This window comes from Equus quagga, chromosome 6 (assembly GCF_021613505.1).
Source record: "Equus quagga isolate Etosha38 chromosome 6, UCLA_HA_Equagga_1.0, whole genome shotgun sequence".
Classification (NCBI taxonomy): domain Eukaryota; kingdom Metazoa; phylum Chordata; class Mammalia; order Perissodactyla; family Equidae; genus Equus; species Equus quagga.
Genome location: NC_060272.1, coordinates 135,670,125 through 135,682,726, shown reverse-complemented (window position 1 = coordinate 135,682,726; position 12,602 = coordinate 135,670,125). Strand labels below are relative to the sequence as shown.

Below are 12,602 nucleotides of genomic sequence, written 5' to 3'. Positions count from 1 at the left end.
CCCCCCCCCCGGTTCACGTGGCTACATGGGGTTTGTGAGCACAGGAAGTAAAGCTGCAGTGGAAACCCAGGGTTCTTAAAGGTGTCGCTTCTGTTTGTAGCTCACAAAACAGAGAGGAAATGGGGACCTTCTGTTTCCCACAAGATGTAGATGGAGGACAGGTGGCCTGTCCCCGTCCAAACGGCGCTGTCGCTGCCTCACCCCCGTCCTTAGCCATAAATAAGCTTGTGTTAAGCCCATAAGGTTGTTTGAGCCAGTCTGATGAGTGGGCGTTTCACTAAGAAAGCAGGAGATGTGGGGGCCTCTCCTCAGCCCCCACACTCACAGCAGAAGCACCATCATAACCGTCCCCCGTGACCCACACTCCGTGACCGTGTGTGGGCTTCTCTGTGCCCAGGTTTTCTGCACCCGGCTGACGGAAGCGGGGATCCCTCCAGAAGTCACTACAGGGATCTTCTCTAACATCTCCTCCATCTATTGCTTCCACGGGCAGTTCCTCCTGCCTGAGCTGCAGACACGGATCACGGAGGAGTGGTGAGTGTGGCTCGTGGCTCCTGGCTCCTGGGAAGTGGGGGGCCAGTGTCTCCAGGGGAGTTTGGTTCCAACCCCTTTGGCCACTGAGGGTCCTGGTGATTCTGTCAGGGTAGTTTTGTTGAATTTTCAGTGCCAAGTGGCCTCTAAGTCTGGGGTTCGCATGCCTGAGAGGCAGGCAGGCACTGAGTGCTGTCTCAGGTGCCCGGCCCTGCCCTCACAGTTTCTCAGTGTCTCCAAGCCCTAGCTTCTTCATCTGCAAATCAAAGGGACTTGAGCACCTGCTCAGAGGCTCAGGGTTTATGGGGTTTCCACTGAGGTTTGACGATCTGCAAACACGCACCAGAGGAGAAAGCGAGCTGGTCGGGTTCTTTTCCTCCCAGGGTGCACTCCACCTACGCTTTAAAACGTGAGAGCCCCTCAACAGTGCGCCTAGGCCCTCCCACTGCCCCTGCGGCTGTCCTGTCCCTCTGCCGCTTCTGTTCATCCTTAGCAGAGGGACAGTTTGGCGGTGGCAAGTCAAGATAATAAGACATCCTGGGTGGGCCCCGACTCCCATTCTCGCGTGCCTGCTTCCTCCCATCCAGGTGCTGCTGCAGCCTCGCTCTGGCAGCCCTGCTGTGTCCAGGCTTCACGGGCCTGGCTTGAGCCAGCACGCGGCTCTCCTGTGGCATTGGGAGCATCAGAAGCTGGGCCCCCTGGGGTCCCGAGGAGCTCGTTCCCCGGCTGAGGCTGGGCCAGGGACACCGCAGAGGCCAGGGCTCGACTGGGGGTCTCCCTTCACCAGTGAGGCCCAGCGAGGGTCCGGGTCAATTTGTAAATCTTCAGGAGGACACGCTCTGCCTGCAGGACAGGCTGCACTGTGGGTTAAGGCTCAGGGCTGGACTGGCCTTCTGGCTAATAGTCCTCACCTGCTAGAAGCGGGCTTTCTCCTCCAGGCCCCGGAGGGGACATCAGCACACAGATGCTTGTGCGGCTCCTTGTACCATAAGTGATGATTCTTTAGTCAAATCGCACACAGTCTGAGGTCACTGACTTGATGCGTTTATGCTTCTTGAATCTTACTTCCAAATCCCTGTGCAAACTGCCGTCAGCGCACGCGTGCTGCCTTCCCGTGGCGTGGCCAGCGTGGGATGCCCCACTGCTCCTGATCTTGGCTCCCCGAAAAGGAGTAAATGGGGTTTTGCTGATTCTCTTTGACAACTGTGCCCTCATTAGCATGGTCCCGTTACCACTAGTCCCCTGGTCTTGAGCAGGGGTTCTGTGCCTGCACCTCGAAGGGCTGTGCACGATCTTCTCGTTCCCTCCAGGTAACACGATGCTCCACCCACGTGATACAGGGAGGGCACTCAGGCTCAGGGGAGGGTGACCAGTCTGCCCACCAGCACACGGAGCTGGGAGTCGGGCTGTGGCCCCGTAACCCCCTAGTGAAGTCCCCATCACACCCTGACCCCTCACCCGAGCTAGTTCTCTGATTATCTCACTCCCCTATGAAGGGACTCAAACCCCCGGCTTGGGGACATCCTGCAGAAGCTGGCCCCATTCCTCAAGATGTATGGCGAGTACATCAAGAACTTCGACCGGGCCATGGAGCTGGTGAGCACCTGGACCCAGCGCTCACTGCTGTTCAAAGACATCGTCCACAGCATCCAGGTAGGGCAGCCCTGCCACGGCCTCAGGGGCACGGCGCTAGGTTCATGTTCAACATGGAGAAAGTTAGGGACATTGTGGGATGTGTCCGGATGCCCTATTGATGCTTTGATCCTTAAAATAACTCCCAGAGACAGATCATTCTATTTCACAGATGGGAGAGTCATGGCTCAAAGAGGTTGTGCCATCTGTGCCATCATGAACTGCCATATGATAGAACCTAGATCCAGATGCCGGCCGCTCCCTCCGCAGTGTCCCTCAGTGGCCGGTGCAGGCACTCCGGACAACGCCACATTCGTCTTTTCTTTCTCTTTTTCTGCAAACAGCTTGCTGTTGTCTCCTGCCATGGTGGTCTCTTTCTTATTGATTAACCAGGTTTTTATATGTTAAGAATGTCAGCTGTTATCTGTCATACATGTTACAAATTATTTTTCCCCGTTGATCTTGAATTTTTAACTTTATTTATGATGTTCTTTGCCATACAAAACTTTTGGTTTTTAAGTGGGCACATTCACCAATTTTTAAATGAAGTAATGCTTTAAAAAAAAATCTTCAAAATAATGTTTATACATGCATTTCCCACCCCATGATTATGTAAATTATGTTTTCTTCTAATGTTATGACTTCATTTTAAAAATTAAAAATGCTATCCCAGAATAGTTTCCAGATGGATTGTGGTATGAGGTAAAACCCAGTTTTATTTTTGTGAATAGTTAGCTGCTTGTCCCAACATCCTATTGACCCCGGGCACCATGCACACACACACACGTGCACACACATGCATAGAGTCAGCCCTCTGCATCCACATCCGTGGGTTCTGCATCCGGGGATTCAACCAGCCATGGATTGAAAGGCCTGCAAGGGTTGCATCTGTACTGAACATGTACAGACTTTTTTTTCTTGTCATTGTTCGCTCAACAATGCAGTATAACAGCTATTTACATTGTTAGGTATTATAAGTAATCTAGAGATGATTTAAAGTATTCGGCAGGGTGTGTGTGGGTTTTATGCAAATGCCACGCCGTTTTCTATGTTGGGACTTGAGCGTCCACAGATTGTGGTGTCCACGGGGGTTCTGGCACCAATCCCTGCGGACATGGAGGGACGACTGTACGTTCACATGTGAAATACAGACACGTGTGCATACCTGCATCTGTACACACGCACGCACATCCCTCACTGTAACCTGGAGGGCTAATGGGCACTGGGCCTGCTGTGCTGAGAGTTGGAGGCCAGGCCCGGGTTTGGGGTGGCCCCTCGACAATTTTCTGCATTTTCCCCAGACCCTGCTGTCGTCAGGTCCCCCATGATTTCCTAGTGTGGGGTCCCAGGTTCCCCTGGTCCCTCGGCGTCCTGTCCCCCCAAGAGGGGACAGTTCTGACGCTGAGTCCTCCCTCCGCCCCACACCCCACCCCTCACTCACGTCTGGGCCCCCGGCTGTCCCCACTGAACGCTCTCCTGAGCCTCCTAACTGTGCCTCAGCTGACCCACAGCCCTGAGTGCCAGGCAGGACCGGGCGCTCAAGCCGCCTGAGTCTGCAGGGGCTGGGGTGGAGGTGGGGCAGAGGGTCACCGAGCAGGCGTCTGGGAAGGAGGGTTAGCCAGGCTTCTGCACTCCTGCCGGGGGAACCAACTGAGAACAAAGCCCTGTTTTCGGGGACACGAGTTACAGCAGGGTTCCTTCTCCAGGAAGCGTGTGCCCCATACCATCTTAATAAGTTTCCTGTGGGGAGGTACTGTCAGCTCATGTAAACACCCTCTACCTCGTGGTCCTTTGATGATACTCGCCCCCAACGCTAATTTTTATGACATGCTCTTCCAGCCTGTTGTGTCTAAGGCCCATCTGAGCTGGAGGCCGCTCTGTCGGGGCCCTGAGCCTGCGAGGGTGGCAAGTGGGTGTGGACGCGGCTGGCTAGTGCTGCAACCTGGACGATGCAGCGACCTCCCAGGCCAGCGCAGGGGGCGGCTGACAGCCTTCAGCATGCGTGGTCTGGGGTCTGCACAGGGGTCTGTGCTTCAGGAAGAGGGTGGGGAGCCCGTCATGGTGCTGGGCAGGAGCCAGCTGCCAGAGCCCCAGCACCCCCCACAAACACTCCATGCGGCGTTTAGAAGGGAGGAACCGACAGCCCTTAGTGGCTTCCGGGCCTGCCCCTAGGAGAGCTGGGAAGGCAAGTGGGGCAGTCACCCCAAGGAGGGGGCAGCCTGTCCGAACACTGATCTGCAGTGAGGCCCGGTGGGAAGGAGCCGGTGCTGGGCCTAGAGCAGGCTCACACGGGGTCTGGGGTCTGCTCCATTGTTCAGCCGCTTCAAGCCTCAGTTTCCCCTACTATAAATGTGGTCTTCAGTCAGCTGGGTGCAGGTGCTCCGGGCACACTCCTGGGGGCTGTGGTGGCCAGAGGGAGAGGTGGGGCCCGGGGTCCGCGTGTGCCCTTGGGTGCCCCACGGCCCCTCTGTGTCCCCACAGAAGGAGGAGGTGTGCGGGAACCTGACGCTGCAGCACCACATGCTGGAGCCCGTGCAGAGGATCCCCCGCTACGAGCTGCTGCTCAAGGACTATCTGAAGAGGCTCCCAGGGGACGCCCCCGACCGCAAGGATGCAGAGAGTGAGCCGGCCGGCCGCCAGGCCCAGGGGCTCCTGGGCAGTGGGAGCTGGGTCCATGCTGAAAAGCCACATCAAGAGAGAGACAGGGACAGAGACAGAGAGAGACAGAGGCAGAGGCAGAGACAGAGAGAGGCGGGGACAGAGGAGGTAGAGAGCTCCAAACGCCCCCGAACACGTCTTGGGAAGTGACTGAGAGCCTCTGAGGGCAGAGGAGAACGGGCCCCGCCCCCACTGCAGTGCGAGGCGTGGAGGCTGGTTTCCAGAGGGGTCTGCTGGGTGCGGGCAGAGCTTAGGAAGGGCCCCAGCAGGGGGCGGGAGCTGCTCTTGGTACAGGGGCTGCAGCCAGCAGCCAGCACTGGGAGGGGTCTGTGCAAGGGATTGGGGTGCCAACCCCAGCAGGCCCCCAGCAAATGGGGTGTGGGCAGGATCACACCCCCTAAGCCTGGTGAGCAGCCCCGGACGCTGAGAGAAAGGGCGGGAGCAGGGCAGCTCCCGGCGCAGGGCCTCAAGTGGCCAGGACCTGTGTGGAGCCACTGACAGCCCCGCAGCCTGACTTTGCCCTCCTCCTGCAGGGTCCTTGGAGCTCATCTCCACGGCTGCCAACCACTCCAACGCCGCCATTCGGAAAATGGTGAGTGTGAGGCTCCTGGAGGATGCCACTGGGCCGAAGTGCGGTGCAGGGAGGGTGCAGAGCACTGGGCGCCTTGGCGTGCACACTTACCCCCCTGTCCCCGGTGGACAGGGGCTCGTGGGGAGCTAGACAGGCCCGCCCCTCACTAGCTCGGCGGTGGTGAGTGAGTTACTTAGGACTCCATTTCCCCACCTGCCAAGCGAGGTCACTGACAGAACCTGTCCCCTTGGGCTGCTGTGGGGATTCCATCACTCTAACAAAAGCCAGGACAGGAGCCGGTGCAGCAAGGGTTAGCTCTCAGTATTCCCATCATTCGTTCATTCCTTCATCAAGCTGTCTTAGCTGGGGCTGCCATAATGAGCTACCACAGACACGTGGCTTCAACAGGAGATTGATTTCTCAGTTCTGGAGGCTGAAAGTCCGGGATCAAGGTGCCAACTGGTTCGGTTCCTGGCTTGCAGGGCCACCTTCTGGCCGTGTCCTCCCGTGGCAGAGGAGAGCAAGCTCCCCGGTGTCTCTCCCATGAGGTCCTAATCCCATTGTGGGGACCCCGCCCTGGTGTCCGTGACCTCTTCTGAACTTTATCACCTTCCAAAGGCTCCACCTCCAAATACAGCCCGAAGGCCGAGGAGACAGCTTCCCCTTGTTGACCGAACATCTCCTGTAATGGGGTCTGTGGAGCGTCCTCTTGTTGATCGAACACCTCCTGTAATGGGGTCTGTGGATTGGGGAGGTGTCCCTGAGCCCAGGCTGATGCCCTGTGATGCAGGTGGCCTTGTCCTCATGGGGCCATGTTTGGCCCAACACTGCTCAGGGCAGGGTGTAAGAGTTTCTAAGTCCTTGCCCAGAATTACAGATCAGGGCATTTCACAGGAGAATCCAAATTCCTGGCTTTACTGGAAAACTGCAGAAGCCCCAGGCCCGCACTGCAACCTGTGGCTTTGTTGGGGTGAGGCTGGCATCCCCCAGCAGGCCAGCTCTCCAGGTGCCGCAGTCCCCACCCAGCCCTGGTACTCCCAATCTTGAGACCTGTTTACCTTCACACAAGCACTGTTGTTTTGGGAGGAAAAGAAAGTGAAATATTTCTTTGATCCTACATCTCTCAAAAGTGAGAAATAAGAGGCAGCACGTGTGTCCTCTGTCCTTGTTACCAGCTTGTCCCTGGATTTGGGTCTGGGGTCCCCGGACCAGATGGGCCTGCGGTTGGGCCCACAGTAGGGCATCCACATTTCACTCTGGGTCCTTTTTATTTAATTTCCCTTTTTTCCTCCCCAAGACTAATCTAACGGAGGAGAAAGAGCTGCTCTTTCTGTCTCTGAGCTCACATGGAGCCCATGGACATTTGGGGAAGCCCCCACAGGCCTACATCTCTGAGGGGCATGGATGAGGCCTGGGTGGACTCCGGTCCCACTCATAGCATGCCCGCCGCATGGCAGTTCTCTCCCCAAGTGTGGTGAGGCCTCTGCCCACCGGGTGTGAAAGGCAGGGGACTCTGGTGTGGGCGAGGTCTGACCCCTAAAATTATCAGTATGTGCTCATGGGAGTCTGTTCATACTTCCACCTGCCCCACCCCCCAACCTGGACCACCACTCCAGCTTCCCCAGCCTCTGATCCACCTCCTCTGCTTGGAGCTCCCTGTGGGCACCAACCTGTTGGTGTTGGAAGCCAGAGGGAGATGACCTGCGGACTGGCAGAGGTCCGTGCTCATGATGGCGTTGGGCCACGTGGTCTGAGGGTGGAGCCGGAACCAGGCAAGGCCAACACAGGAGGTGTGGCCTCCAGGGTGAGCTGAGCTGCCCGATGTGTCCTCTCTGACCCGATGCCCTTTGCTGCCGTAGAAGGGAGCCCTAGAAGGAGCTGCGTGCAGTGCGGAGGCTGAGGAACAAGCCCAGTTCTCCAAACAAAACACCTCCAGCAGCTCACTGACTTTTCTGTGGCTGTTTCCTTGTTTGTCACCCAGGGAGAATAATGGCACCCACCTCTTTGGGTTGGTGCTGGAATTAAATGAGTTAATACCTGTATTGTGTACAGGACAGGGCCTGGCACATAGCAACGGTGTTGGCTGTTGCTGTTCCTCTTTATTGTTCTCTGCATGGTGAATGTCTTTTCATCCTTCAATGCCCAAATTGAATGTCATCTCATATGCTCCTCCGACCCTGTTGTCAGCAGGCTCCATCTTGGTTCTGGACCACGCTTGCAGCGCAGGGCTCAGCTCACCTCTAGGTCCCCAGCAGCCCCTCGCAGGCCTCTGGTCCCTGTGCCGCGCAGCTGCCAGACCCGTGTCTCTTGCAGGAGAAGATGCACAAGCTCTTGGAAGTGTATGAGCGCCTGGGGGGTGAGGAAGACATCGTCAACCCGGCCAACGAGCTGATCAAGGAGGGCCAGATCCAGAAGCTGTCCGCCAAGAACGGCACCGCCCAGGACCGCCACCTCTTCCTGGTGAGCCCCGCCAGCCACACTGGGGCCAGAGACGGAGCCCAACAATGACCCCCCCCCCGCCCCCCCCCCCCCAGAAACACGCCCCCAGCCCATCCTCAGAGCCTGCCCCACCTGGCTCAGCCAGGCCCACCTCCGAGCCCCGCCCCACTGAGCCACACCCCTTCCAGCCCATCCTCAGATCTGGCCCCCACCCGGCCACGCCCAGCCACAGAGTCCCACCCGATCCAGCCCTCCTGGTCCCCGAGCCCTGCCTGGCCTGCTCCCTGGGGCGCCCGTTCTTTGGGATGGCCCACTCCTCACCGTGCCCATCCCTACCACAGTTCAACAGCATGATCCTTTACTGTGTGCCCAAACTGCGGCTCATGGGCCAGAAGTTCAGTGTCCGGGAGAAGATGGACATTTCAGGCCTCCAGGTGGGTGAACCCCCTCCTTCCCTACCTGGTCTTCTAGTAGGGCACTGAGCAAGGGCAAACCCCCGGTTCTGGCCCCTTGCACTCACAGCACTGTACCTGGCTGCCTGCCCTTCTCTGAGCCTGTGCTCTGTCAGTGACCCCGGTGTGGCCAGATATCTCAGAAGGCCCCTGGGTCCTGGCACCCTGGGCCGGGGGGCAGGCTGCCCCAGCTCTCTGCTTGGCTCACCTGCCAGGGTGCTGCCAGCCTCGTGCTCACAGGAGGAAGGACAGTGCCAGGACCTGGGCTGAGCCCTGTCCCCTGTGAACTCAGCACTCAGGGCTCCATTTACAGACCCGAGGGTGAAGCTCGCAGGAATGCAGACGGGGTGCCCGCCCTGCCTGGTCCCCAGCACCCAGTCCTGGGCTTTCTCATTTCCTGTACCACCTCGGAGCCTGGTCAAGGCTCTGTAGGTCTGTGCCTGAGGTCCAGACCACCCTGTTGTCCTTGCTGTCCCCATTCCCTGAGCCCACCCGTGTCTCCTGGCTTGGGGGCCGGGAGCTGGAATCAGTCCCCCTCTCCCGTGGGGAAGGGCTTTGATTTAACAGGTGTTCCCAAAATACTGGCTAATCAAAGTATCTAATCAGTTCTAAAGAGTGAAGGTTTGCCTTAGTGACACAAAAATTCCATCTTACCTTGAAATTCCCTGAATCCAGGTTTAAGAAACATCGTTAAAAGCAATGACTAACTAGACAAAAAATTCTTTTTTCCATAGTTAGAGGAAACCATCTTTCTAGTGTTTCTCTGTAAGAAATCAGTCGTATTTAATCAATTGGACATGTTAACACAGAAGTTCTCGACTCTGGGGCCTTGGGGAAAGTCCTGCTGCAAGGCTCAGCCCGAGATTCTGGGTGGCCCTACAGCTCCGTCAGTGGTTCTGATGGCAACTGGCCTGAGAGCTGCTGGGAGCCGCCACGCCTGCCACGTGCCCTGTGATTCTGTCCAGCAACAGTGGGTGGGGGTCTGTGAAGAAATCACCCTGTTGCATCCGTTATCCTATTTATCATCTCTAAACTCAGGGCATGGGGTGCGTCCTCGTCACCTGCCCAGCACAGCCCTTCCTCTCTCGGGACAGCCAAAGGCCGTTGGGGTGGGGCATGAGGTGATGAGGGTGCTCCCCTTCTCAGGGGCTGGTGGCTGCGAGGCGCCTGCCCACAGGGGCTCAGAAATGCCTCAAGTGGTGGAGATCCTCCTGGCTCTTCTCCTAGGACTCCCATCCCTCAGTCAGGGGGCGCACATGCCTGTGGGCACCTTGCTGGGCAAAGCCTCTGCCTGTCCAGGGACTGGTGGCCGACTTCCTGGGAAGCCTGAGGGCAGGTGGGTTTGGTCTCAAAGTTCCACGTGGCAGATGGGCAGTCCTACCCTCCCTGGGCAGGACAGTGGTCCACCCTTCCCCACTGACCAGCTCACGAAGTCGCCAACCTGCTGGGTCACCTCTGCCCTACTCAGGCGAGACCTCCAAGTCTGAGAGCATGAGGCCTCACGTGGTCAGGACTGCTAAGTGACCAGCTGTTTTTGTTTGGTCCTTGGTCGTGGGCCTTTAGGTGCAGGATGTCGTCAAGCCAAATGCAGTGCACACATTCATCATCACGGGGAAGAGAAGGTCCCTGGAGCTGCTGACCCGGTACGCGCTGGCTCCCTGTCCACTGCTGCATGGGCGTCTCAGACCTGGAATTTTAGCACGTGGCTGTCTTTTCTAAACTGGATAACTTTGCGATGTGTTTTTAGTTTTCCTTTCATTCACTTATTTGTGGTTTCCAAACATAAATGTACCAAAGGGAAGTCGATGAAAATTAAGCCTCTGCCCACCCCTGTTCCCTGCCCCAGTGGACACTTTTAACATTCTCTGAAGTGTCCTTCCAGAATTTCTAGGCTCATACATGGGTGTCTATGTCACAGATGGCTGTTTACCATACAGCCTGTTCTGCATCTTGCGTTTTTCACCTAATTTATCAGGAATCATCCCATATTTGAGCGTCATTTTCTGAAGCAGCATAATTCTCCTTTGTGATCCTTCACCAGCTCCCATTGAAAGGCACCTATTCCCCTCTGGGGTCTTGCTATTACAAATGGTGCTGCATGCAGCATACTCAAGCCAGCTCTCGTGCATATGTGTCGTTGTATCCGTCAGATGGATCCCTTTGAGCAGCACGTCTGCTTTAAATCTTGGTGGCTCTTGTCACACTACCCTGTAAGGCAGTGACAGGCTTGTACTCTGCGTGCAAGACCCCGTCTCTCACTTCTGCCAGGGATGTGAGATCTTTGTAGTGACCCATTGTGGTCCAGGGAAGTGTTTTTCCTCCACTGCTGAGGGCTCTACACCACACCTGGCCACACCTGACCCCACCTGGCTGTACCTGAGCCCACCTGGCCACACCTGGCCACCATGTTCCAGAGCCCTCGGGGCCAGTCTTCCAGCCTTGACCTGCACTTCAGGGCAGTGAGCGGCTCAGGCACATGCTGCAGGACTGAAAGGAATCTGGCGGTTTACCAGCAGTGTCCAGACTAGATTAATAAAATACTGTTTTTGCTTTTATAGGACAGAAGAGGAGAAGAAAGAATGGATTCAGGTGAAACTCCTAAAGTTTTAAAGTAACCAAATGACCAACTTCTTGGGCAGTATGGCCGTTTCATGTTGGAGTAGGGATGGGTGGCCCCGTGACCCCAAGACACCCATCTGTCTGCCTTGGAGGGGTGGAGTGGCCTGTTCATAAGCACCTTCAGACACCACAAGCCTTTCAGTCTACTCGCCTGTTTGGGGCACCAGTAAATAAGTAAACATAGAGGGGCCTGGAGAGGTGGCATGTGGGGAAGTGCCCCCACCCTGGGCCAGATCTCCACTGGCTGGCGGCTCCAAGGGGAGCCCACTTCGCCCTCTCTCCGCGGTGGGTCGTAGGGGAGAGGACGAGCAGTCTGACGTGCAGGATGGAGCCTGTGCTTCCAGAGACAGGCCGGGCAGGGAGGCGGGCAGCGTCCTGGGGCAGCCAGAGCAGACTTGGCTCAGGACGGGCCATGGTGGGGACGCCAGGGACAGAGACAAGCCTGTGAGAGCCAAGTCAGGGGGGCGGTGGCAGAGCAAGGGACAACTGTAAGGAACAGCTGCCGCCAGCCCAAACGTCGACCAGGAGGGACTCAGCTTGCAGAAGCCCTACTACAGAAGGGATGAGGCGGGAACGCTGACACAGGGATGGAGACCGTCCTGGAGTCTGAGTAGAGCATTTCCAGGAAGCGTGCGCTCGCGGCCTGCAGCACTGTGGGGGACCCGCCACGTGTGGGGAGGCACGGGCCCGTGGGGCTGGGGTGTGCGAGGTTGCTGGTCGGGGAAACGTGGTGACCACGGGACCCCATCCCACCCATGGGACATGCTCTCTGAGGGCCTGTGCTCTTCGGGGTTTCTTTTCAGGTCATTGAGGCCACCATCGAGAAGCACAAGCAGAACAGCCAGACCTTCAAGGCCTTCAGCGGCTCCGGCGGCCAGGATGAGGACCCCTCCCTCACTCCAGACCCAGCGGTGAGCGCCACACCCCTGGGGGAGTGGGAGGGACCTCCTGCCTGCTGACAAGGGGGACGTGGCTGCGGGGAACTGGTGCCCACTGTGGAGGCCCAGGCCTGTGGCACAAGGGCTGGTGTCTGGGAGGGGAGCTGGTCCCCCAGCCCTCCTGGTGACAAGGACCAGGGGCTGGTGGATGGGCGATGTGCCCTCACTGCCCACCCTTTCCTGAGAGCCCCTGGGGGACGGCTGGATGGTTGGCTGGGCTGTCGGCACTCACTCCCCACGTGGAGCGGCCCCGGGGCCTGGGGGAGCAAGGAGCAGGGTCCCCACTCAGGGCCTGGCCGGGGAGGTCAGGGCTGCAGCTGCCCCGGGGATGCTGGCCTGGGCTGCGGCTACCTCCTCCGTCTTGGCACGACCACGTGCGGCTTCAGAGTGAGGGTCCCTCACTCCCTGCCTCCCATCAGGGGCATCCCAGAGGCGGAGGGGCCCAGCCCAGCCCCCCAGCAGCCCCGAGTCCCAGACGCCAGGCCCGGCTGGCCCTCCCTGCGGCCTCACTAGGTCTGCAGCCCGCATGCCACCTCGTTATCCACTTAATACTTGAGTCAGATCTACTCGCTTTTTTCTGCTTTCCGGACTATTCTGGAAGAAAACTTGCATCACTCCTGGGCAGGGAAACTACTGTGCCCTGTCTGGAGTGGAGGGGACTGGGAACCCCTCATCCTGCCGCAAAGGCGCTGAGGGGGAGCCTGACTGTGGCAGGGGTGCAGGGCTCTCCACGAGGACGCCGAGAGCGAGCGAGACCCAGGG

General features: G+C 57.9%; 1 protein-coding gene across 7 annotated transcripts in view; it reads left to right on the top strand.

Annotated features, from left to right (window-relative positions):
* The window catches only part of LOC124241339 (FYVE, RhoGEF and PH domain-containing protein 3-like), a 64,347-nt gene that overhangs the window by 38,051 nt on the left and 13,694 nt on the right, over nucleotides 1-12,602 (top strand). For all 7 annotated transcript variants that reach the window (XR_006889177.1, XR_006889181.1, XR_006889176.1 and 4 more), the window contains 9 exons: nucleotides 398-534; nucleotides 2,028-2,184; nucleotides 4,645-4,783; nucleotides 5,355-5,413; nucleotides 7,706-7,852; nucleotides 8,173-8,265; nucleotides 9,847-9,926; nucleotides 10,842-10,872; nucleotides 11,706-11,813. Coding sequence is in view for 1 of the 7 variants with exons in the window: in XM_046665047.1 (XP_046521003.1) it covers nucleotides 398-534; nucleotides 2,028-2,184; nucleotides 4,645-4,783; nucleotides 5,355-5,413; nucleotides 7,706-7,852; nucleotides 8,173-8,265; nucleotides 9,847-9,926; nucleotides 10,842-10,872; nucleotides 11,706-11,813 (951 nt within the window). In the remaining 6 variants the exon portion in view is untranslated. The remainder of the gene's footprint in view (nucleotides 1-397; nucleotides 535-2,027; nucleotides 2,185-4,644; nucleotides 4,784-5,354; nucleotides 5,414-7,705; nucleotides 7,853-8,172; nucleotides 8,266-9,846; nucleotides 9,927-10,841; nucleotides 10,873-11,705; nucleotides 11,814-12,602) is intronic.